Genomic DNA, 26,286 nt, shown 5'->3' with positions numbered 1-26,286 from the left:
CTCCTTCCAGAATAAAAAATCCAACTCCAGATGTTGCTACATAACCTAATAACACAATTTGTTTTATCTTGCCTAGAAGCCACAAAACTGCAAATAGTAATAAAAATGAAACCCAGAATAGAAGCGCCAGCCTTCTGAAGCCCTCTCAACTGACCAGTGATGGAGACCTAGCTGCACCCTTTACTGCGCCCCCTTCTCAGCACGAAGCAGCCAGAGCGGTCATCGCCCCTTTTCCCTAGCAGCAGCTAGAGTCTCTATCTGTAGAAGAAAGAATGAGACCATACCCATAGCCTTCCCTGGTAAAAACAGGTATTTAATCCCTCCTCCCAAGAGATGGTGGGCTTGTAACACTGGAGTGACCCCATGTGTCTCTACTTCTGCCTTCAACTCCTCCCGTGATTTCTGTATCATGGTCCAGTTAGTACCCAGACTAATGTATCATGATGACTTATCATTCGTGGCAGAATTAGAACCTAAACTAAGGTATAAAAGAGAGCCAGTCTCACTCACTCTAGCTGTATTACTAAGAGTAGGAGTCGCAGCCGGAGTAGGACCAGGGGCAGCTGCAATTATACAAGAAAACCAACATTATGAAGGACTAAGAATAGCTATCGATGAAGATTTGAGAACTATAGAACAGTCTATTTCTAAACTTGAAGAGTCCCTAACCTCCCTCTCTGAAGTAGTGCTGCAAAATAGACGAGGGTTAGATTTACTATTTCTAAAAGAAGGTGGATTATGTGCAGCTCTAAAAGAAGAATGTTGCTTCTATGCAGACCATACTGGAGTAGTAAGAGACTCAATGTCTAAACTGAGAGAAAGATTAGATCAGCGAAAGCGAGAACGAGAAGCTAACCAGAGCCTGTTTGAATCCTGGTTCTCTAGATCCCCATGGCTTACAACTCTAATATCCACCTTGGCAGGACCCCTGCTTATTTTTATATTGCTCCTCACCTTAAGTCCCTGCATTTTAAATCGAGTAATAACCTTTATTAGAGAAAGAGTAAGTGCTGTGCAGGTGCTAATGCTGAGACAACAGTATCATACCCTCACACATCAAGAAGACACCAACATTCCATGATTAGAATGTTCAGAAAAAGAAGTGGGGAATGTAGGACCCCAACCTCCCTGAGAAATAAGTTAGCCTAAGAGTAGCCATCTTGAAGCCCAAAAAGCCATTCTGATATATGACTCAGAGGGAACAACTGAAACCAGGTAACTCCTCTGGAAAAACAAGTTAATCAATCATGACTGCTGGCAGCGCTAACCTTTCGGTTAGTTAAGCATAAAAGCTGACCCTACCTTGCTACACCCCCAGGACGTGGCACTAACCCAGAAATCGTAGGTTTGAAAAATTACTGCCTTTGTAGTATTGTTATCTTGCTATGTAGTATTGTTATCTTGTTACTACAACATAATCTGTAACCATGGTAATTCTCTAGGGCTGAATGCCTCAGAAAATCCTATATAACCACTTAGTTGTAAGTACTCAGGGTCCTCGTTGAGACCCGCTGCGACGGGCAGACTTGGACCCCAACTAGTTGGCTTCTGAATAAATTCCTCTTGCTTGTTGCATCAAGAAACGTCTTTGGTGAGTGATTTGGGGCGGCGCCTTCCTCAGGGGAATCCAACACCTCCTCACCAACTTGATTAATTATTGCCACTGGAGTGGAAAGTAGAGTGAAATCCCATATGTGCAGGCTTTTTGGACTTTGCACTCCCGTCCCGACCTTTATGTTAAATGTTCAATGAATCAGGTTCTCCCGGCCTGATCTCCAGTTAAAGATTGTCAGCCTCTTACTCTGCTCCATCCTTCTTCCTTTTCAGATCCACCAGAAAACCTGTCACCCGCCTCCCTCAGCTTGCAATCCCCTCCCCCTCTCCACCACCATCTTTAAGTCCGTTGTCTTAACACGTGTCACTGCCATCTTAAAGTCCTACATTCTCAACCATGCCGTTGTCCTGCTCTCCTCTTCTAGTAGCTGCACCACCCCCTCCCCCTCTCCTTCTGCCTTCACCACCCTCTTCCCCCACCAGAACATGCTTCTCCCGCCTTCTGGTTCCAAAAGCCACTGACAAGAAGCTGAGGAGAGAGAGAAAGCAGTTAGATACCAGTGACTCAAGTCTTTTTATTGCTTTCTCTGTGTATATGCTTTTGTGTGTGGGGTGTTGCTGACTAGTCGTCGTATCCCAGTTTGTACGTTTGTGTGTCTAGGTGTATAGATGAAAAATATTTTATTTAAAAACAAGTGCTTGTGAAAATTGAGCAATCTAAAATTTCCAGAAAATCTGATAAAAATGTTAAGCATTAATGCTAATTTGGGTTTGGCTGAGACGGGCATGTTCTTGTTATCAGCTGCCTAAGTTTACCTAAGGTCATTTAAGTTGATGTTATCTGCTAAATCTTTTAAGAATAAAATGCTTAAAGGGTTGGCCTTGTCTAATATTCAGTAAAGGTTTTGTAAGTAATCTAGCATAGTTGATAAATATAAGTAAACAAGCGTAGCAAATAAATATCTTAATAATAATACTGTATTAATGCATAACAGTGTATATATATGCAAACAGCCTGAGAATTTTTGTAGTAACCAAAATTCTTAAAGTTTGCTAAGTTATATGGACATTTTGTTCCTAATAAGAAATTGTGCTATAAAGCACATTTCCAAAAATGATAATATACATTCATAGATGTATCAATCTGAAGAATGCTAGTGTAACAGTTTACAGCAGCCTACTTTTCAGTGTTCACTGAAGGTTACAGTAATAGTTTTAAGTTCTAATCAAAACTACTTAAAGTAGTAAGGAAGACATTTCTGCATGATAAAGAATGTGTCTTTTGATAAAAGAAAGTAACTTTATTCTAAAGTACAGCTGTTTATTTAGAAAGAGAAATCTAAATGTAAAAAGGTTGTAGGAAGTTTGTGGAAGAATTTAATATGGTCATGCTATATAAAATTAAAGCAAATGAGTCTCGGTATCAAGTACACAGCAAAATTAGAATGTTTTCAGTTAAAAAGACAAAGTTTTCTTAACTGTTAGTCTGCTCCTAATATTGAAAGATTGCAAAAAGTTCTCTGTTTTATCAAAGCAGTTTCTCATGCTTAAAGTCTCAATGAGTTGTTGGAGTATTTAGGAAAATAAGATCTTAATATTAAAAAGACTAAAAGCTAAAGTTTGCTAACAACTGTGTAATCTTCTTTATTTGCCTTTGAGGTATTTTGTTGTCATTCTAGTTAAATAGATAACTATTGCTTCATGGCAACCTATAATCCTATTTAAGCAAGTGTCAAAGAAACTTTCTACTGACAACTTCCCAAAATCAAACTCAAAAAGGTACTTTTACCTCTAGTTAACTCTGATATTTTCCAGAGGGCCCCTGGAACATGTCAGAGGAACTTTTCTCATTGGAGAAAGTATTTGGCTAATTTAACTTATTTATTTGATATATAATTACCTGCTTAATTACTTAGAAAGCACTGTCAAAAAAGAATAATGCTAAACTTTGTTACTAAGTATTTTGTGTTACAGACATATCAGAATTTCCTCATGTCAACTGTCTTACAGTAAGCTCTCATCAAATCTTTAACCATTGTCATTTGTAAGTCTTTTATTACTTATAGTCACTGTTTTATTACTCTTATGCTAGTAAAGAACTAGATTCCAGTAGAACAGGTATTAGTTACATAGGATTAAGTAAACTAAAGAAGATGATTTTAGGGCTTTTTGTTTCAAATGTTGATTAAGTGTTTTAAGCTTTTTCTTTTAAGCTGACAACAGTTTAGTAAATGACTGCCTTTATAAGCAGAATTGAAACTTTATCTTTCTCTCTACCTGATCCCTCCAGAATTTAAAAACTCTCAGTGACTATTTTTATATTTCATGGCAGTATGTTTATTTGCACAAGTTCAATAAGAATCTGCTTTCCTTGTAAGAGAACCAATTAAAATCACTGGTTATATTACCAAAGCTTTGACTAGAACGTCATACCTGAGAGACAGACATGTGTGTAAACTCAGATATGAACAGACAGCTTTAAGGAACTAAGATTGACTTTATAAAGCCAACAAAGCCCCTTAAAAGAACTGGCCTAGTACCTTGCTTACAGAGTTCCCAGCAGTCTTACCAGTAAGGAAGTTCACTGCTTGGCAGGTGCAAAAACCTCAAGAATGTCTTGGGAACCTCAGAGAAGAGAGGAATTCACCCAAATGTACAGGTACTGCAAGCACAACCTGATGGCAAGTCTGGCTTGGCTTTCTGGCCTCAAAAAGCCCTTAAAAGTTCAATCTGAAATTCCTTACACAAAGTTCCAGCAAAGCATATTTAAAATAGCCTATGTAATCAATTGCTCTTCTTGCTGCACATATGCAAATAATCAATCCAACTGTTAATTATTTTCTTAATCTAGCTACTTCTAGTAAAAATGAGAGTGATGTTAGAGAAAAGTATTATTTCAATAATGCAGTCTTATCTACAGTAAATCCCAATACTAGTCATTGAGATGTAAACTGGATCCAGAATTCCAGTTCCCTATCATGGCCTGGCTAATGCCCCTAGTAGGCCCCTTAATGACAATTTGTAGTTTACTCTTAGTTGCCCCTTGTGTCCCCAGGTTCCTCCAATAGCAGCTAACCCAGATGACCTGGGTCGCCACCAACCAGATGTTACTTCACCATTACGCACCTCTTCCCACTGAGCCCCTTCCTTCAGCCTAATACCAGCCTCAAACCCCCACGACACCCCTTGTCATCCAGAAGTAGCCAGATTGAGTCATCACCCATTATGACCAGAAGGCTGGAATGTTAGGCTGGAGGAAGGAAAAACAAGGACATGCAAACAGAACAGAGAGATGCCATAGGGGGAGAACAGACCAGACCCCAAGGTCCGCACCTTATATAGAAAGGGGACAGCTCTTCCTGAATTCCATCCTTCTGATGTGCCAACTAAGACCCAGATGTCAGCCTCCTCCCTCTTGGAAGGAAAAAAAGTTTCTAGTTGTCTATTATGTCACCTCTAGCCAATCATACATCTCCATGCCCCCTAGGATAGCTTGCCCACTCCTCCCCCTCCTAATCCCTTATAAGCCCTCACCTCACTGACCTGGTGTGACTTCCCCGGCCTGTAATACCCAGGCCACGGAACATCACCCGGGAGTGGCATTCAAATAAACTACCTGGCCCTTTGTTACCTCTCTTCGCCTGCTTATTTTTGCTAAAATTTATCTTACAGAAATACATGTTCATAAACAATAATCCTAAAAGGTCATGGTCCATTTGGAGAATTGCAGGAAATGTGGGCAAACAGTTAGACTAGAACTATCACAAGGACATCAAGACAGGGATCCCTCTGATGATATGTTAAGAAGGTTGAACTTCATTACATTGAGGGAAAGGGGAAACCAGTGAAAGATTTTAAGTAGGGGAGGTATATGGCTTGTACAGGTAGTGTTGTTGGATTCTCCCAGAGGAGGACGCCGCCCCAAATCACTCACGAAAGGCGTCTCTTGATGCAATAAGCAAGAGGAATTTATTCAGGAACCAGCTAGCTGGGGTCCAAGTTAGCCCGACGCAGCGGGTCTCAACAAGGACCCTGAGCACACAAAGCCAGAAGGTTTTATAGCATTTTCAAAGGGAGCAACATTTTCCACAATCACAATACAGTGTTTTTTCAGAGACACATAAATCTTTGGCTGGGGCCACATCCTGGGGTCTGGTTAGATAAGATTACCTTCGGAATGTTTAGGGTGGTTCTAGCAAGATAAGCTTGGTGTGTATGATTAACTGATTTGAAGTCAGCTAATTAAAGGTCACTACATTTAACACTGGCTGACTAACTTGTTTTTCAAGATTCTAATAATTTTCCTCCTTCTAGGTTAGGGGGTGGTATTTAAGCCTTTAAGATGGCTGTACTTATGCTAACTTTTGATTCTTCAGATCCTACAGTGTAAGTTTGGGAGAAGAAATCTGTTGCAAAATACCTCTAAAAACCAAAATCAGCCAAAGGGAGAAATAAAAATTAAAATCCATTTTGTGTTCAGAAACTGCCATCTGGGGCCGTTTCTCTGTTTCCTGCTCCAGCAGATGGCAACAACCAGCCCTTCCCTCACCTCTTTGGTACAGATAAGCCCTCCTTGCCCAGGTAATTACCCATTGATATGGAGATTAACTTCTGTCCTCTGCTTAGGAATGATGCAAATGCACTAAAGCCATACTTCTTTCCACCTTTGAATGCCTATTGATACACAGATGTACTAAAGCCAGGGGAGATATTCTGGAAATGTTACAATTTTACCCACAGGACAGGGGTACAATTTTACCCCTCCAGAAATCTCACCTTACAATTTACTTGTTCCCCTTCTTACAATCAGTCTAGTAACATACAATAGCAACAGCAATAAAATCTTGATAATCCTCAAGTCAGAGGACTCAGCCTATGCAGATTAAGTAAATGTACTTTACTGCACAATCTCTAACTAAGCAAAAAAATCTTTCTACACTTGTTTATTCATTCCTAATAGCCATACTAGATTATTCACAAAACTTTTACACAACATTAGACAAAGTCAAGCCTCTCTTTAAGCATTTTTTTTCTTGACAACGGCAACACAATCATGATAATTCTCAAGCTAGAGGATTCAGCCACATTCAAAGTCCCATACAGATTAAGTCCAAAACTCGTCCATTCCAGCCATCACGTGGCAGTTGCAGCCAGAGGGCACATCCAGGATATAAGGACTATAGAAACAAATAACCATGATTGTGGGGGGCCAATTTGCTGTTATTCCAGGAATACACAGGAAGCCAGCTTCCAAGCCTTTTCCCAAGGTGCCAGAAGAGCCAGCCATTGGTGGTCCATGTGTTGAAGTGTCCAGGGCCATGTTAATTTTATTCCTAATTGCTGCACCCATCCTTGCACGCATGTCCAATCAAGTGGGTGCCTTAATCACTCTCAATCACCGGCGACCGGCCATAGGCTGCAAAGAGATGCTCTAGGCCCGTTTTGGTGGTTTGCTGATCTGCACAACGTGCAGGGCACTCCTTCCAGGCTCAGCTGACTTCTTCAAAGGTCAATGGCAAGCCCTGCTGATGGGCTACAGCCCACATTGTCTTTTACCCTGTGTACAACAAATGCTGATGTAGCCATTTGGCCACATCAGAGGCCAACTTTCCTTCTAGCCAGTGCTCCTGGGCCAATGCATCTGCTTCATCATTCTCTGGGGCTGCCAAAGGCAAATGGCCAGTCACATGATATACGGTAGGTTTCTGTGCCACACCACTCTGTGGCCTATGGGTCCAGTCTCTCACCCACCCAACAATGGGATAGGTGGTTATTACCTTGGTTGGAGCTTTTCTGGCGATGGGCTCAGTAGCCAACAGGGCATGGTACACAGCAGCCAGTTGCTTCTCTATCAAGTTGACCCAGACCTCTGCTCCTTTCCATAGTTGTGAGCAGGCTCTGGCTGGCAGCAGGAGCAGCAGCAGTGGCAGAAGCAATAGCCTTAGGCTCTGTCCACAGGTCGAGGTCAGTGCAGCCAGCAGCGGTGGTGGTGCCTGCACAACCACATGAGTGTAGACACACATCCCTTAGTTTGAGCCCCACTTCTCCCCATCATTTCTTGGGGCAGCCCTCCCAAAGGACGCACCCATTATAACAGATTTCGGGTTCAGAGGAACCCTGCTGACTGCTGCCACAATGTAAGTCTGGGGAGAGGAAATCCCTGGGCAAAATCCCTCTAAAAACCGAAATCAGTCAAGGGAGTAATAAAGTTTAAAACCCGTTTATTGCTCACAAACTGCAGTGTGGATGCATTTCTCTCTCTCCCGTGCAAGCGGCAGCAAAACCGGCCCTCCCCCTCACCTCTCTGGTACAGATAAGCCCTCCTTGCCCCAGTAATTACCTATTGATACGGAGATGAACTTCTCTTCACCCAAGAGGAAAGATGCAAATGCACTAAAGCCATACTTCTCTCCACCTCTGAACTCCTGTTGATATGCAGATGTACCAAAGTGAAGCAAGGTATTTCGGAAATATTACAATTTTACCCACAGCAGGCCTCGTTGAACAAACAGAACTGAAAAGATAGGACACCCAGAGCAAAGGCTTCACAGGAGACTTAACAACACTGTAAAGTTGTGGCATTCAAGTAAAAATTTCCTCACTGATGATACATTGTCTTTCACCTCCCATTGCTTGGTGCCTCCCAAACCCTTCCCTCTCAATCTCGAAATCAACACCGGTTCTTTCCTTAAAAGGGTGTTGAGACCCAGAGACAGTTCTGGAGGAGGGACGTTTGGGGATGTGCCACAGTTACTGCAGGAGATTCAGAGGGTTATAATTTAGCTTCTGTCTTCCCACACCTCTTTCGAGTCAGTGGAAAAGGTCAAGGATCAGATGGTCCTGCTCTTAAACTCTTGTGTTTGAGAGCGACCTAAAAAAGGGTGAATAAGTGAAATTTTCATTCTAAAACTTCTTCCCTTTAACCAATTTGACCACTCTAAGAGCCCATGTGTCAGTCCCTCCCTGCCTCTGACCTGCAGATAAGGGAGGAGATGCGATGAGTTATCGAAAATCTGAAAGGGCCAGCCCGGGGACTCAAGGCGTAACAGCCCAAGAGTAATGCCGAAAAGGCACTCCTCATATTTATTGAGAAAATGAACCCAAACATCCAAAGAATTTTGAGTAGGGGGTTCAACACATGATCAACACACAATCATTATCTGACCTTGAGTCCAGCCCTAGGGCATGATGCTCCTCAAGGACACCGAAACCACGTGAGGGCGGTCATGAGTTGTAGGAACTGTTTTGTCTTTACTCATTTTCTTATTGATCATGCATCAGGAGTTGTAGGAGAAACAATCAGGTCATATGCATTTGTACATTTGATTTCTATATTAATTAATTTATGTATTAATTCCTTAATCCCACTTTTCCCCTTTTCCTTTAAGTAGTAGATATAATAAAGAATATAGCAAACAGATAGTTTCTAACAGAAGGCTTCTAACATAGTTTACTTCTCCAAATTCTGCAGTATGAAATAAGTCTGCATCTTAAATAAAGACAGAAAACAGATTTAGTGCCAATAGAAGGTAATTGCAGGTGATCAGGTCTATGCCTATAGACGGAGTTTTGACCTGATCTGGGCAAGGGCAGCAGGGAATGCCTCACATAAATGGGGGGACTAGGTTCTAAGCCTTGTCTCACTTGGCCCCCTTCTCCTCACCTTTTGGCCCCCCTGCGACTGTGCCTGTCTTAGGTTGTTCCTCCCATGAGGAATCTTACCCATCTCTGGCTAACCAGCCATCCTCTGGGGCCATATGGGGAGATAACATGCAGCAAAAAGAGGCACTTGAAGTAGGTCGATGCTTTTTCTCATACTCTTATGTCCAGCCATAATCATAAAAATCACAAAATAAACTGATTCACTGCACGAACTTTCATGGGGGGTAATGTAGACAGTGAACAATCACTTCTTAGACATTACTTCTTGAAAGTCGCATAAGCATGTATTGGCTTCAATAAGATAGTGATCAGATGACGTACCCACATCACCAGAACAGGAAGACAAATACATAATAGAAGTAAACCTACAAGTATTGGCCATATCCAATGAAACCAAGAGCACCAATTTGATAATCCAGGCCTTTGTGAAAACTTATCAGTAACATGATGAATATTATCTAATTGACTTTGGATAGTTTGAGAAAAATCAGACAAATTAAAACAACACATTCCTTGAAACTGTTCACATCCCATATGGTCTTTTAACAGCAGTCTATAGTAGCACGATTCTGAAGCTCCACAACTTGCACTTCTCCTAGCTCTTGATTGAGTTCAGATAATACAGAAGCAGTCAAATTGGTTGTCTTATTGTATACACAAGCCAGCTTAGGTATTTTTCTTTGCATTCCACCAACAAGCCCAGGAACTGGCAGGATGAAAGCAGCTGCAACTGCAACACAGGTGGGATCTAGAAGCTTCAAGTTGTTGTCACAATCAGACGGCAGAGCTCAGAGCAATCTTTTATGACTATTTTTGGGATAATCTATTAGAGCAGGAAGGATGCATCCCACGCCACACATGCTTTGATATGTGAAGAGAGGGCTTAGGGTGTGGACTTGTATCACTTGCCCTGCCCCTAAGGTGGGCTGGGTGGTTGTCTGTTTGCTAGGGCTGTTTACAGTGAAGTCACAGGTTATGCTGAGATACCCCTCTTTATTTGCGGAACACTCGAACATTCCAGGTCAAGTTGCTCCTGGCCTTTTGAGCTTTAACTGATCTCACTGAAGAATGACTCTAGAGCTTAATGTTTAACACAGAGTTTTGGTAGGGGTTTCTTTGCATGTAGTTACATTGTTCTTACTGCAAATATCCTGCCTTGCTTTTTCCGGAGGCCCTCACCCTATTCTGTCTGAGCTCAAGGTCCCGGTCTCATTCCCCCCTCTACAGATAGAGACCCCAGCTGCTGCTAGGGAAAAGGGGCAATGACTGTTCTGGCTGCTTCATGCTGAGAGGGGGCGCATAAAGGGTGCAGTTAGGTCTCCATCAGTGGTCAGCTGAGAGGGCCTCAGAAGATTAGCGCTTCTATTCCGGGTTCCATTCCTATTACTATTTGCAGTTTTGTGGCTTCTAGGCAAGATAGAACCAATTGTGTTATTAGGTTAAGTAGCAATATTTGCAGTTAGGTTTTCCATTCTGGAAGGACAAATCTGATGAGATTAAGAATTTATGGCTGAATATGAGGACTAGAAACAGTAAAATTTTAATTGAAAAATGATGGGAGAAAACTAAAATATCTGAAGATTCATAGCTAGATATTTTGGGGAAACTAGAATTCTGGATCTAGTCTACATCCCAATGACTAGTATTAGGATTTAGTATAGAAAAGACTGCATTATTGAAACAATACTTTTCTCTAAAATCACCCTCATTTTTATTAGAAGTAACTAGATTAAAAATAATTAACACTTGGCTTGACTATTTGCATAAGTGCAGCAAGAAAAGCAATTGATTACATAGGATCTTTTAAATATGCTTTGCTGGAACTTTTTATAAGGAATTTCAGACTGGACTTTTAAAGGCCTCTTGAGGCCAGAAAGCCAAGCCAGATTTGCCATCAGGTTTTGCCTGCAGTACCTGTAGATTTGGGTGAATTCCTCTCCTCTTGAGGTCCCCGACACATTTTGAGGTTCCTTTACCTGCCAAAAAGTGACCTTCCTTACTCACCTGGTAAGGCTGCTGGGAACCCTGTAAGCAAAGAACCAGGACAGTGCTTCTTCCAAGAGGCTTTGCTGGCTTTATAAAATCAACCTTAGTTCCTTAAAGCTGTTCAAAGCTGAGTTTATGCACATGTCTCTCAGGTATGACATTCTAGTCAAAGCCTTGGTAACATAACCAGTGTTTTTAATTGGTCCTGTTATAAGGAAAGCAGATTTTTACAGAGTTTATGCAAATAAACATACTGCCATAAAATATAAAAAATACTGAAAGCTTTTAAATTCTTGAGGGTCAGGTAGAAAGATAAATGTTTCAATTCTGCTCATAATGGTATTGTCATTTACTAAACTGTTGTCAGTCAGCTTAAGAGAAAAGGTTTAAAAGACTTTACCAGCAACATTTGAAACAAAAAGCCACAAAATCATTTCCCTAGTTTACTTAATCTTATGTAACCAATACTTGTTCTGCTGAAATCCAGTTCTTTACTAGTTTAGGAGTAATAAAACAGTGACTATAAATGACAAAAGACTTACAAATGACAATGGTTTAAGACCTGATGAGAGCTTACTATAAGACAGGTGACATAAGAAAAATTGGATATTTCTGTAACATAAAACATTCAGTAACAAAGTTAGCAGCATTCCCTTTGACAGTGCTTTCCAGGTAAATATATATCAGATAAATAAGCCAAATTAGCCAAATAATTTCCCCAATGAGGAGAAAAAATTCTTCTGACATGTTCCAGGGGCCCTCTGGAAAATATCAGTTAACTAGAGGTAAAAGCACCTTTTTGAATTGGATTTTGGAAAGTTGTCAGCAGGAGGTTTCTTTGGCATTTGCTTAAATAAGATTATAGGTTGCCATGAATCAATACTTATCCATTTAACTAGAATGACAACAAAATACTTCAAAGGCAGATACAGAAGTTTACACAGTTATTAGCAAAGTTTAACTTTTAGTCCTTTAATATTAAGATCTCATTTTGTTAACTACTCAGACAATTCATTGAGGTTTTAAGCATGAGAAACTATTTTGATAAAACAATTAGAAAACATTTTGTAATCTTTCAACATTAAGAATAGACTAACAATTTAAGAAAAATTTGTCTTTTAAACTGAAAACAAAATTCTAATTTTGCTGTGTGCTTGATATTGAGACTCATTTGCTTTAATTTCATATAGCATGACTCTATCAATTCTTCCATGAACTTTCCACAACTTTCCTTTTACATTCAGTGTTCTCCCTCTTTAAATAAATATCTGTACTTTAGAACAATTGCCTTCTTTTACCCTCAACAAAATGAATTTCCATTCTTTATGCTTTCTTTTATTAAAACACACATCTTTTTTAGCAAGTGGAGATGTTTTCTTCTTTAAGTAGCTTTAATTAGACATTAAAACCATTAGGAACTTTAATTTTCAGTGAACAGAAGTGGGCTATTATAAACCATTGCACTAGCATTTTTAGATTAACAAATTTATGAACACACTTTATAATTCCTGGAACCATGTGCTTTACAGCATAATCTCTAAGCACAAAATATGTCTACTTAACTTAGCAAAACTTAAAGGTTTTACGTTACTACAAAGATTATCCAGCTGTTTGCAGGTATACACACTGTAATACATTAACACACTATTAAGATGTTTATTTGCTACATATATTTAGTTTACTTATTCCTAACAACTATGCTCACAAAACTTTTACCAAACAATAGACAAAACCAAGCCTCTCTTTAAGCATTTTGTCTTGAAAGATTTAACAGATAACATCAACTTCAATGACTTTAGGTAAACTTAGGCAATGGACAACCATAAGGACATGTCCATTTCAGTTTAATTTAAATTAGCATTAATGCTTAGTATCTTTTTTTCAAATTTTCTGGAAGTTTTAGAATGCCTAATTTTTACAAGCACTTTTCTTTAAATCAGTTTTTATTAATACCATCCAGAAGTAGGAAAATATTTTTCATTTACACACTTAGACACACAAACATACAGATTAAGACATAATGACTACAGTTGGCAACACTTTTCATAAAAGAACATATACACAGATATATAAACTGATACAAAGTTTTAAGTTACTAATATCCAATTGCCTTCTTTCCTTTTAGCTTATTTGACTAAAAGTATCTCAGTTTTCAAGAATACACTCTAAAGGTGAGTTTACATCACTGTGTTAAGGTTTAGATGGCCCTGTACTAACAGGGCCGATGAAGGCTCTGAACTGATAGGGACTGTGTGTGTACAGGGGGCTGGAAATGAAATGCAAGTACAATTCTAGCACCAGTCATTTAAAGCCAGGCTGTATTGCAGAAGGTAAATTTCTTCCATTTCAGGGAGTCTAGTTTAAAAACCTCCCAAATTTTGAAGTTAATGAACTCAATAAGAGTAGCAAAAATAATTTAGAAAACTTCTTTCATATTGTAGTCTACAGGATTTTTGACCATTTCCCTTCTTTGCATCAAAATATATTTAGCTGCATAATCTTATTATACTGTATACTTCTCTCAGGGGCCAAGCCTTTCTAATCAGAGACTTAAGACTGGTAGCCAACGTTAATTGTCTTCTAAGTGGCTAATAGGTGCTCAGACACATTTTATGAGATAAAGAGTACAGCTTTTGGTCAGAAATAAGAGCAATCTCTTACCTTGCAGTGGGCGGGGGCGGGGGGGGGGGACATCAGGTTCTGTGAAACTGATGAGCTTAGAAGAGAGTTAGGAATGCCCCTTACCTCACTCAGAGGCCAGGGCAGCCTGAAGAAGCAGGCCGGAAGTCAGAGAGACAGAGAGAGACACTCCTCATGGATACTGAGTCGGGCTGTCGGGGTCTGATTCCAGACATGCGGACCTTTGAGAAGCTGCTGAAGTATAGCCTCAGCCTAGACTCTTGCAGTGGCCCATGGCCTTCCTCAGTCCCTTACATCCAAGGAGATGCCTCTGAAGGGGAATCCTGGCCTCCACTCCACTGACATTCCTGGCTCCCAAGGGAGATGGGGGATCCACTGAGGGAGACGCAGGGGAGCCTGTCACTTGAGACTTTGAGATCGGCAGCCGGGCTAGTCCCATTTAAGTGGCTGATGAGCACCCGATGTTGTGTGTCACACACAGATGGCTGCCTTCTCTATAACGACAGTGAAAGAAAAACCAGGCTTGGATGCTGATACTCGCCTCTGAAATTATCCCAGATGAGCCCCCAAAGATGATGCCTGTGTTCTTGTTTGCAGGGCTGATAAATGAACTTAGCAAATAGTCAAAGTAGGAGAGCTAAGGGGAGGCTTTTATTTAGAGATACAGTGAGAGGACAGACAGCTCCTGGCTCATGCCAGGAGGGAACAAAGTCCTGTGCACATAATTTTGACAAATTGTAGGGCTGTTTAACATTCCTTGAGGAAGAACTTTCTATTGGAATCCTTCTGAAGGAGATTGTAAATTTAAGGAGGGTACAGTAAAAGCAAGCATTTCCCTATCTGCCATAGCTAAAGGAATTGTAAAAAAAAAATCTTTAAGATCAATGATAACCATGTCCCAGTCTGTCATAATCATAGCTGGAGAAGGGAAGCCTTCTTGTAAAGGACCCATAGGCTTAAGGACTGCATTAATTTGTCTTAAGTAATGTAAGAGTCTCCATTTTCAGGACTCTGTTTTATAACAAATACAGGGGAATTTCACTGGCTGGTGGAAAATTCTAATCTATCTAACTGAAGCTGTTGTTGAACTAATGTGTGTAAGGCTGCCAGTTTTTCTTTATTGAGGGGTCATTGATCCACTCAAACAGGTACAGGGATAATGTTTCCCTGTCTGTGAGCCTTTTTGAAATCTCTTAATACATCACTCCGATCAGCTTGTCTGAGGGTTCCTTGTGGCGGCAACCAGTAACAATGTTTTCTAATGTATTTGTGAAGTTGAGCAGAGTCTTTTTTAAAAGTTTCCACCCCTGAGGATTTTAGGAGGGTACGGAGGAATTTTAAGTAATCCTCCAGTTTATCTGCTGTAGTTGCCTGTTGACCCATTATAGTGTCCTGGGAGTCTTATTGGATCGACGATCTTCGGAGCTTCTCTGCTGTGAGTTTCAAGGGTCCCTGTTCGGACGCCACTTGTTGGTCCCTCCCTTCCTCTGACCCGCAGCCAAGGGAGGAGACACTGAGATATCAAAGATCTGAAAGGGCCAGCCAGCCAGTGGACTCAAGGCATAATAGCGCAAGAGTGGTGCTGAGAGGGCACCCTTCGTTTTATTGAGCAAATGCAAGATAACAACAATAGAATTCTGTGTGGGGGACTTAATAGACAACCATTAACTAACTCTAAACTTAATCCTTAGAGTATCCAGTCTCCTAGGGTGTGATGTCTCACTAGGTATTGAAACAATAGCAACGGCAATTAGGTCACAGAAACTTTTTTGGTCTTGTTTTTTTCTGTTCCCGATCACTTATCAGGAATTACAGGAAAAATAATCAAGTCATATATGACTATACATTTGATTTCTATATTAATCTCACAAGTTAACTCTGATATGTTCCAGAGGTCCCCTGGAACATGTCAGAGGAATTTCTTCTCATCAAGGAAAATATTTGGCTAATTTGGCTTATTTATCTGATATATATTTACCTGGAAAGCACTGTCAAAAGGAATAATGCTAAACTTTATTACTGAATGTTTCATGTTACAGAAATATCACTCTTCTCCCTAAAGCACTTACTGCTGATGCCCAATTAAATTTACCTGTTAGTATTACTATAATTACTGTGTATGTATTAATTGTACTCGTTACTCTCTTACTGTAATTCTACAATCAATGTAAAATGGTCATCTAGATACAGACTTCCAAATGGTTGGGTATTTTTGTGTAATAACAAAACATATCAAGCCCTTTCTTCATACTATCAAGTTGTTTGTGGTGTGGGACACATTCTTCCTGTCCTAATAGATCATCTTGGATATAAGTGCAAGAGACTTCTCTGAGCTCTGCCATCTGATTGTGATGACAACTCAAAACTTAGATCCTGCCGCTGTTGCAGTTGCAGCTGCATTCCTCCTGCCGGTTCCTGGACTTGTCGCTGGAATGAAGAGATATCTAAGTTGGCTTGTGTATATAGCAAAACAACAAATTTGACTGCTGTGGGATTGATGGGGTTAATACATAATTCAAGTAAGGTAGAAATCAAATGTATAAGCACACATGACTTGATCGTTTTTCCCACACACTCTGTTGATGTGTAATCAAGGACTGAGTGATGAGAACCAAAGCAGTTCTCATGGCTCAGAGGCACCTTCACACAGTTTTGGTATCCTTGAGAAGTGTCGCATCCTTGAGCTAGACTCAAGGCCGGATAATGATGTTTGAGTTCATTGTAAGTTCATTTATTCAATCAATACGAGAAATGCCTTCTTGGCATTGCTCTTGAGCAGTTACGCCTTGAGTCCCCTGGCTGGTCCTTTCAGGTCTTCGACAACTCATAGCATCCCCTCCCTTGTCTGCGGCTTAGAGGCAGGGAGGGGACTGACAGACAGCTTCTATATTATCTGAACTCAACCAGGAACTGGGAGAAGTGCAAGTTGCAGTACTTCAAAATCATGCTACTGTAGATTATCTGCTATTAAAAGAACATGTAAGAGGTGAACAGTTTCCAGGAATGTGTTGTTTCAATTTGTCTGATTTTTCTCAAACTATTCAAAATCAATTAGATTATATCCATCATATTGTCAGTAAGTTTTCACAAATGCCTGAGTTACCTGACTGGTTTTCTTAGATATGGCTGGTAATTGTAGATCTGCCTTTGTTATGTATCTGCATTCCTGTTCTGTTAATGTGTGTACACAATTTAATCAGTAGTTTGTTAAAACCTATACATGCTCAAGTTATGTCTGTCTATGTCTTTCGACATGTTCGATCTCATCTGTGCAGTATTTAAAGAAAGGAGATGAAGGGGACGGCCTTTGTTTTTCCCCATGTCTGTACGCAGAATGGGGAAGCACCTGTAGCGCCAGCTTGAAAATAACTGGTGCAGTCCTTGGAAGTTACCTGCCCACAAAAGCATATCTTGTCCTAGAAAACAAGCCAAGATGCCTTACCCTGCAAACAGGACAGCCTTGGGGACGTGTGAAAACACCACCCCTGTTTACTGGGCAGATTCTAAGAAATCAACAGAATGTTCTGGCCTGTTCCCCCTGAGTAGGGAAAGATATGTATAGCATTTGGCTGAGGTCCAAGAAAGGCAGTATAAAAATAAAGGAGTTGCGCCACAGCGGGGCTGCTGCAGCCGTTGCCTGTCTGTCTTTGTTGTCTGTGTCTTTTGTAAATTCCTAGTACACCTCAGCAGGTCACAACACTTGGTGGCAGGCAAAACTACTAAACAAGACCCAGAAAAAGTATGTACAAAAAAAAGACGTGATAAATTGGACTTAATCAACATTAACCATATCCTCTCACCAAAAAAGAGGCCGCTAAGAAAATGAAAAAACAACCCACAGACAGGGATAAAATAGTCACAGAATAAATCTGACTCAAAAACTTGTAATTATCATGGATGATGAGCTCCTCTTACTTGATAATTTAAAAAGCAAACAACCCAAGTCTTTTAGGTGGGTAAAAGACATGAACAGATACTTCAGAAAAGAAGACATACACATGGCCAGCAAAGCACACGAAAAAGTGCTGTAATATTCTTAGCTGTTGGAGCAATGGAAATTGAGACCACATTGAGATGCCACTACTCCCAGTCCCCAATCTTAAAATTATACGAGAGGAAACCCCCCATCTTGTTGTAGATACGGAACAACTACAACTATCCCACATTGTTTGTGGGAATATAGACGTACAACCACTTGGGGAAAAAGCTTTGGCGGTTTTTCTGAAGTGGAGCATCTGCCACTCTTTGATACCAGCAATTCTTCACCTAGGTTCCCCACCACCACCCCAAGAGCAATGCAGACACATGTCTGCGATATCCCTTGTGGAAATAATGTTCCAAGCAGCTTTATGCACAATAGCCAATCCTGGAAACAGTCCAAATGCTCCTTATCAGGTGAATGGCAGACAAAACTGTGCTATATTCCTGCCAAGGAATACTACTCAGCAACGAAAGAGGAATGACCTCTGCTTTCCTCAGCAATGGATAAAGTCAGAGACGTTGTGCAAAGAGATAGAAGGGTGCAGAAAAGAGTATTTGCACAGTGATTCCATTAGTATGAAGTCCGAGAAGAGGCAAAGGTTAAGTGAAAAGAGTATGGATAGTGGTTAACAAATAAAGCAGAGGACAATGCCGATGATTTTGATGACACTATTTTATCCACGGCACAGTCACCAAATCCAGGTACATATGACACCAGCAGAATGAAGTGGAGTTCTCTAGTTGGCCCCAGCTGGCAGATGAAGATGTCGAGGCATTGTCAAAAGTTCAGAAATAGCGGAAGTAAATCCACTGGATCACTGACATGGTGATCAATAAAGACTTACTGTACACAAAAAGACAGCTGGAGAACCGGGAGCACTCACACGGAATATTGAAGGGGGCTCGGGGGTATATTGTTTTATTCATACAGTGAGGAGGCAAAAATACAGTGGGTGTTTTATTCTTCACAGTCATTCCTTATGCCGTTAGAGATTCCCTAGTGATCCGGAATTGGTCAAAAGTGGTTACCAATTTAGTTGATACTTAAGTTTAGCGCATGGTTTTCGGAGGCACATTAACAAGAAGTGGCCCAAGTCAAGTTTCACTTGTTTCGCAAAATAAGCTAAATTAACGTTTGCTTGCATGACTAAACTAGTTTGCCCGCTCAGGGAATTTTCAAGTCTGACTTCCATTTGTGTTTGATTTTAACAAATGCCCTCCTTGGGAAATTTCTTTTGCTCAGAGAACAGAGGACATCCGCAGGTGAGAGCACCGTAGGGCTCCCATCGCTTCCGACTTCTTGGCCGGGTCTAGTGACCAGCGAAAGAACTGCTCCTTGGCCCCCAGGTAAGGGTTGAAACAGAAAGGAAAAGGGAAGCATCAGGCGCCACAGAGAACTGCCGTGACTCGGATTCGAACCGAGGTTGCTGCGGCCACAACGCAGAGTACTAACCACTATACGATCACGGCGCGTCACAGCCCGAGCAGCAATACGCTGTCTTGCATGCTGTATACACCCAGCAAATCATTGCAATGGACTGCGTTACTTTCTTCTCAGACAGCCCCAGGCATTTGTATTCTTGTTTCGTTCATGCCCGCTCTCCGTTTCAACTCTGATACACATCTTCAAAAATAGGAAAAAAATAGCCATCTCCCCGGCGTCCAGCCCGTGCCTCTGGGCAGGCGCGCGGGGAGGTCTCGTGGTCCTCGTCCACGCCACCTTTTGGCCTCCCTCCCACTCCCACGCCCACCCCTGCCCTCGTTGCGGCTCCCGCCCCACCCGCTGCGGCCGAGGGGAGCGCCGAGGGCGCAGGCGGCCGAGAGAAGGAGGAGCCAGAGGGAGCGCCCTCACGGCCCTCACGCCCTTCGCGCGGGCAGCTTTTCTCGGGTTCCCCTCGGCTCAGGCTCGGGGGCGCTGGCGTCCCAGGCGGGTGCGGAGCGAAGCGGGGAAAGGCCTTTCGGCATCGCCGGACGCGCGGCTCTGCAGCGCGACTAACTCGCCGCGTCGACCGGCCTTCTCGTGTTTTGCGAGACCCTGGAGCCTGCAAAGCCGTCGGGACAAAGGCGGGCAGCTCCGCCTAGCGCTGAATGAGGGCCGGCTCTCTGTGGGGACCCGGGGCAACAATGTGCGCAGGTCTCTGGCGCAATCGGTGAGCGCGTTCGGCTGTTAACCGAAAGGTTGGCGGTTTGAGTCCACCCAGGGACGCCTTTCTCAACTTTTAGAGTGTGGAACGTTGGCAGTTGTTTCCTCTCCGCGCATCCTCTGGCAGGAAAGACAAGGCAGACTTGCACTTGGAGGACGTAAGCCGCAGTCAGAAGATTTACTACCGATTCTCGTGCAAGAGCACAACAGGTCCCTGGGAATTCGGCAGATCTCAGCGCGGTAGAACCTTTATTCCTTGTAACGGTGGGGTTTCCATCGTTTATACTAGTATTTATTCAGCCCTTTCCGTATGCTTCTCAGATTAATTTGGGTCTACGATTTTCTAACCACTTGGACAAGGCTTTCTGTAGGGCAGAGACCTGGAAGAGCAAGTGCCTTATCCTAGCGTTTACCTGCATGGTTTCTATAAGATTCCATTTTCTCCCCTTCGTTGGCTTATGAGCTATAACTTTCTTTTGTTACTCCAACGACTGCTGGAGGCTTTCTTTATAGCATGCATCTGTATCTCACCACCGTCTCCCTTCAAGTCATACTGCACCTCTTCACAATTCTCTCCTGCCTGTCTTTATGCTACAGCGGTCACACGTTTTACATTACTTATGCTAAAAACCCAGGAACCCATCGTCAGCACTTTTGTTCAATCTGCCCCAGTTTCTAACGAGATTTAAATAATAAGAAAAATTCTCATATAGTTTCCCGTACAGACGCCATTTTCTGCCGTCCTTTATCCCTTTGTTGTACACACAGATTTCCATCCGGTATGAGTTTCCTTCCTGGAACACTTCCTTCAACATTTCTTGTACGGTGGGTCTGCTGTTGACGAACCCCTTCAGCATTTGTATGTCTGTAGGTGTCGTTATTCACCGACATTTGCCGAGAGGGGTGGCAGGGGGAGAAGGGGGGAGACAGAATTCCACGTTGGCTCCCCGCACCCCCCTCAGACCTCTAAAGATGTTACCCCACTGACTTCTCACTCACACTGCTTCTGATGAGAAATCTGACATAGTCTTTATTTTTGTTTTCTGTGTGAACCATGTCTTTTTTCCTCCAGCTACTTTGGAGAGTTTTTCTTTTTGTAATGGATCTGAGCAATTTAATAATGATGTAGCCAGATGTGGCTTTCTTCATGTTTATTCTGCTCATGGATTGGACATATTATGATTGGAAAATGTTCCATCATTGTTTCTTCAGAATTATTTCTTCTCACCCAGTCTTTTCAGGGACTGTAATTACTCATATATTAGGCCTTTTAAAGTTGTCTTACCATTCACTGATGCTGTGTGTTCATTTAAAAATAATTTTTTGTGTGTGAGTTTCATTTTGGGTAATTGCAATTTTCAAGCTGTGTGTGTGTGTGTGTTTTCCTGTGCAACGTCTAATATTATATTAATTCCATCTGGCGAATATATTAGCTCTAGAGTCTTTCTGATTTTAGTTTCCATCTCTCAAGATTAACTGTGATCACTTGCACATGTTCCACATTTTCACTTAACTCTGGACATAAGTAACACAACCATCATTACTGCTTTAAAGTTGCCTCTACTAATTTTAATGTCCTGCCAGTTCTGGTTGGGTTTTGATTGATTATTCTTCTCCTTACAGTCATGTTTTCCCTGTCTCTTTGCATGCCTGGCATTCTTTGACCAGGTGCCAGATGCTGTGAAAGTTTACCTTCTTGGGTACTGGCTATTTTGGTATTCCTATAGATCTTCTTAAGTTTTGTTCTGGGGTACAGTTAAGTGACTTGTAAAAACTTTTGATCCTTACGAATCTTGCTTGTATGTTTTTTTAGGTAGGTCTGTCTAGGGCAGAATATTCCCACCTCTGAAACTGGACCTTCCTGGGTGTTCTTCCCAATGGCCCCAGGTATAATAACTAGTCCAGCCTGGCTGGTGGTGGCCAGTACAATTTCCTGCCCCATGTGAGCACCAGGCACCATTCCATGACCTTTTCAGAAGCTTCTTTCCTTGGCCTCAGGCAGTTTCTCCCTAAGCATGCCCTGATCAGTAGTCTGCTGAATACTTGAGGGAGACCCTTTCCTTATCCCTGGATTCTGTCCAACTCTCTCATCACTGAATCTCTGGCCTAGGAACTCCGACTGCCTTGCTCTCCACAGGCTCTCAGCTTCATCTCCACAGTCCAAGGAGTTGGCCTCAGATCTCCCTCCTGGTGCCCAGCCTGGAAACTCTGAAATCAGTGGCCAATGGCAGGGCTCGCCTTGTTTGTTTCTCACCCCCCAGGGTTTGCTGTCCTTTGCTGCCTAATTTCCAGTGTCTTGAAAACAGGCATTTCATGTGTTCTGTCTTTTTCTTTTTCAGGGGTGGAGGAGGGGCCCTGAGATTTTAGGCAGGAGGGTAATCCTGATTTCTGTCACTCCACCTTTGCTGGAAGCTGAAAGCATCTTTACGTGTTCTCCATTTGACTAAATTAAATGGTGTGCCAGTTCATATTCCAATGTATTTTTCCAGCTCAATGAAAGAGGCTTTTCCTTCATACTCCTGCCAGCACAACAAACATTTCATATATCTGTCTGATACTCTAACAATGGGAGTGGTGGACTCAAATAATCCAGGGGGACAACAGAAGGACAACGTGGACATTACCCAGATATAGCCTATTGCATATGTGTTTGGCAGCTAATCTTCCAAGTAATTAGAAAGTCTCCCAGTAATTGTGATTGTTTTCAGTGGTGACCCATGTAATCGGATCCAGACAAGACTGGCCAGAGTGACCCTCAGTTGCTTTCTGCCAAGCAGTATTGGTTGTACTGGAAAAACAGCCACTGCCCCCAGTGTGAGATGACAGCTCGTTCTAGTTTTTATTTGCATTTCCCTGATGATTAACAGTGTGAGCATCTTTTCTTCTGCCTGTTGGCCATCTGTATTTCTTCTTTGGAGAAATGTCCGTTCAGGTCCTCCCCGCATTTTTTAATCTGGTTATTTGTTTTTTGTTTTGGTGTTGAGGTGTATGAGTTATCTGTATATTTTGGATGTTAACCCCTTATCGGATGAATCATTATGAATATATTCTCCCAGCTGATGGTGTCCTTTGCTTTTTAGTTTGATGTAGCCCCATTCCCTTTCCTTTATAAATTCCATTTTTGCTTTCATTAGATGCACACAATCTAATGACTGGCCTCCTTCCTATACGAGGCTGCATTAGCATGCTGACAGCTGTCTCTAAATTACTCTTGGACAGTGTTTGGATATATCTGCAAATATCCCATTTAAGACGCACCATTGGAACCAACAGAATGCATCTTGTGCAGTCCTGGATCCTTATAGCTACTGGCTTACCTTCCCTTCTGTTTAATCTCAACAGCAAAAATGAGCTCTGTGGCTTTGACACACTCATTAAGGTCCTTAGACATTCTCTCTCTCTCCTTCTCACTCTCTCTGCCTCCCAAGCTCCACCCCCAAGTGTGGGTCTGTGTCTGTCTGCCTGTCTCTGACCCTCATGCTCTAGGCCGTTCCCAATCTTACCTACTTTCTTCTCTTCAGCTGTCCAGGACCTCGAATGAGAATGCATTTCAATCACTGAGCATTTGTTAAGTGCTTAGTGGTGCCAGGCCTGCTCTGGGAGGGATGCTGCCTTGTGAACAAACCCAAGCTCCCCATCCCCTGGAGCCCACGTGTTTGAGCATCAAAAAGGAGCAGTGTGGCAGGAGCACAGTGAGTTGGTGTCCTTCCCAGGTGTGTCTACACACACACACACACAAACACATGCCCTAAGGTCATTAGTGGTGAGCATGACAAGAGAAGCAAAGCAGAGATTGGGGTAGTGGATGACTTCAGATCTAGAAGGCAGGTAAATAAGAACCAGGAATTAAATAATTCCCCTTCCTTCCCTCCCTTCCTTTCCCCTCCCCTCTCCTCCCTCCCCTTCCTTTCTCCCCCTCCCCTTCCCTTCCCCTCTTTCCCTTCTCTCTTTCCTCCCTCCCTCCCTCCCTCCCTCCCTCCCTTCCTTCCTTCCTTCCTTCCTTCCTTCCTTTTTTACTACCTGGAGCAGACACTGTATGTGTTCTATTCTTCTTAAAGCAACAATGATGACCACATGCTCACCAACATCCCCTAAGGTACTCACACCTGTTAACATATGGCCACTCTATAATCTATAAAAATATGAAGCAGCATTATATTAAAGGACATTATATCACTTCTCTCTCAATCAGAAAATCTCCCGGCAATATTTTACATTAATTAACTCAATTTGAGTATCATTCAAAGAACTTAATGATCTTAAAATCACAAACTAAGTTGACACATAATAAGAATGCATGTTGGTGTCATATATTAGACACCACCCAAAAACGTTCACTCCTGAATTGTAAGTGGACTAATTAAGTCACTATGATCTCTAGAATTATAAAATTTAATCTCTATTTAAATGGTAACATATGGTCTATTTAATTTACCAGAACACATAATTTTAAATTTTATAAACTTAAATAGTTATTGGAATTAAAATGTGCTTATTGGACCAGTAAAATCAGTATAGGAAATTTAAGCAGTTTAGTACCATTAGAATTTGAGGAGAAATTACTTGTGCAGAGATTTGTATAAATAAGAATATATAACAAGTATTTTCCATATTATTAAAAAACCTGAAAGACAACATAAAGCAGCTTTTAGATCAAAATTATTAAACCAGTGTGATGCATACCAGAAATGAGTCATCTTTAGAAGTATATGACATAAACATTTTCTTTGCCATCATATGTCAACTATTAAAACTCTTTAGAGTCTTTAAAAGAACTCAAGATTCATCCTTATTATCAACTTGAATTGTTTTTCTTGTACCTAGCACTGAGACCACTAATTTACCTACAGTTAAACCCTTTTTCTCCTGCACTGCCCCCCACGACCCTTGAGTTAGATCTAGCAAGGAAGGAAATGCAAGAAAAAAACAAAAAGAAAAACAAAACAAAAAAAACATCAATAGCATCTGGGATCCTGGAAATAGAAACTCTGTGACATCCCGGCTCTGGGGATAGGCACAAAAATGCATGTGTCTGCTGCAACTCAGACTGAAGCTGGAATCAGGTCAAGGTCAGAAGAAGACAAGAGGAAGGACCATTAGCACAGGGCAGCTATCTACCTGCCAGCACGGAGACAGACAGATCTGCAAAGCTCCTGAAAACTCTTCCCTTCTCTTTGGTGCATGTCCCACCGGCTCCACTCATCCTACCACCACAGGAAAGGATTCTTCAACCTTCTGTTGGGTCAGGACCCCTTCCAACCCTGCAGGGCAGAGTGAGCCAGTCAGGAGACAAGGGGGTGGCTGCACTTCCCGAAAGGGTCTCCCAAGGTAGGTGTTTCCGGAGCTTAGGCTGGCCCAAGATGACATTGCCCCTCAAAGCAACCAGGAGGAGTGGGGAGGGCAGCTGGTGCTGGGGCAGGACAGCCTGATGGCGCTCCTGCAAGCACAGGGCATGACTGGCCTGCGCTTTGGGGCAGAGCCAAGGAAAACTGCCCCCAAGCTTCCCTACAGCCTGAGGGGACAGGTGTCTGGTTCCTGAAGGGGCAAGAAAAGCCCCCTCCATGGGACAGGAGGCGCTCCCATGGTCTTCGAGGAAAGGCCCCTCGGAGGCTGGTTTTGAGGGACATTGCCAAAGCAAAGGAGCAACAGTGGCCTAAACGACGATCTTGCAATGTCTGCACGTTCCCCTCAAATGGCGACCAATTCATATATTTGAAGAGACAGTGAGAAACAAATGTGGGAACATGGTAACTGGTGCGCTTCGGTTAATAATGGGTGGCGTGCCATCTTCCAACTTTTGCCTACGTTTCAAAGTTTGTTTGTTTGTAAGGAGTGGCTGGAACTCAAGTTCCAGGTTCTTAGTAGATGAAAACTCTGAAAGGGAGACGTTAGGTTCCTGGGCAGAACGGAGAAGGCTTAGAGACCAGTGGCTTCATCAGCTGCACTTCACCTGTCACCTCTCCCAGCCTTGGGAGACTCTGGGCTGGAGGCCAGGCCACCAGGTGACTGGCCTGTGTGCCATTATAGTCTGGCTCTATCGCCGTGTGCCACGGAGGCACGGACGCGTGCTCTCTCTGAACCTGGGTTTCCTCAGGAGGAAGGTGAGGACGGGGCTCGTGTCCTTCCTGACCTCCGAGCTAGCTCAAGGGGCTCCCCAGAGAAGGGCACTCGTTTGGGCGCCTTTACGGGGCCCTGCCGGCTCAGAGTGGAGCACGAAAGTCTTCCTGCGCGTGTCTTTGGCTAGAGCCCCAGGTTCTGCCTTAGGTCCGTTTTCTTTGGTTCTGTTCTCGCAAACTCAGTTGTTCAGCAAGTGCGCTGGG

The 26,286-nt window shown here is 42.4% G+C and overlaps 1 protein-coding gene, 1 long non-coding RNA gene and 1 other non-coding gene across 10 annotated transcripts in view; 1 reads left to right on the top strand and 2 right to left on the bottom strand.

The window, feature by feature from the left end:
* LOC118969586 (histone H2B type 2-F) overlaps window positions 1-26,286 on the top strand; it is a 106,454-nt gene that overhangs the window by 73,380 nt on the left and 6,788 nt on the right. For 3 of the 7 annotated variants that reach the window (XR_012130334.1, XR_012130333.1, XR_012130336.1), the window contains one exon: window positions 77-1,041. Coding sequence is in view for 1 of the 7 variants with exons in the window: in XM_073234549.1 (XP_073090650.1) it covers window positions 19,067-19,170 (104 nt within the window). In the remaining 6 variants the exon portion in view is untranslated. Of the gene's footprint in view, window positions 1-76; window positions 1,042-19,066; window positions 19,171-19,195; window positions 26,068-26,286 lie in introns of those variants that run through there. The other 4 variants (XR_012130332.1, XM_073234549.1, XR_012130338.1 and 1 more) reach the window with 3 other exon arrangements.
* LOC140848974 (uncharacterized) lies at window positions 7,423-14,195 on the bottom strand. 2 transcript variants are annotated; one of them, XR_012130343.1, is made up of 5 exons: window positions 13,948-14,195; window positions 11,131-11,192; window positions 8,720-10,623; window positions 7,895-7,979; window positions 7,423-7,547 (listed from the first exon to the last, which is right to left on the bottom strand). It is a non-coding gene; the product is annotated as an uncharacterized lncRNA (long non-coding RNA). The 2 variants fall into 2 exon arrangements; XR_012130344.1 differs by having other exon boundaries at window positions 8,720-8,816.
* TRNAH-GUG (transfer RNA histidin (anticodon GUG)) lies at window positions 19,222-19,293 on the bottom strand. Its single transcript has one exon. It is a non-coding gene; the product is annotated as a tRNA-His (tRNA).

This window comes from Manis javanica, chromosome 4, assembly GCF_040802235.1.
Source record: "Manis javanica isolate MJ-LG chromosome 4, MJ_LKY, whole genome shotgun sequence".
NCBI classification, from domain to species: Eukaryota; Metazoa; Chordata; class Mammalia; order Pholidota; family Manidae; genus Manis; species Manis javanica.
Note: the sequence above shows the minus strand (reverse complement) of the source record. Positions and strands in the feature narration are given on the sequence as shown.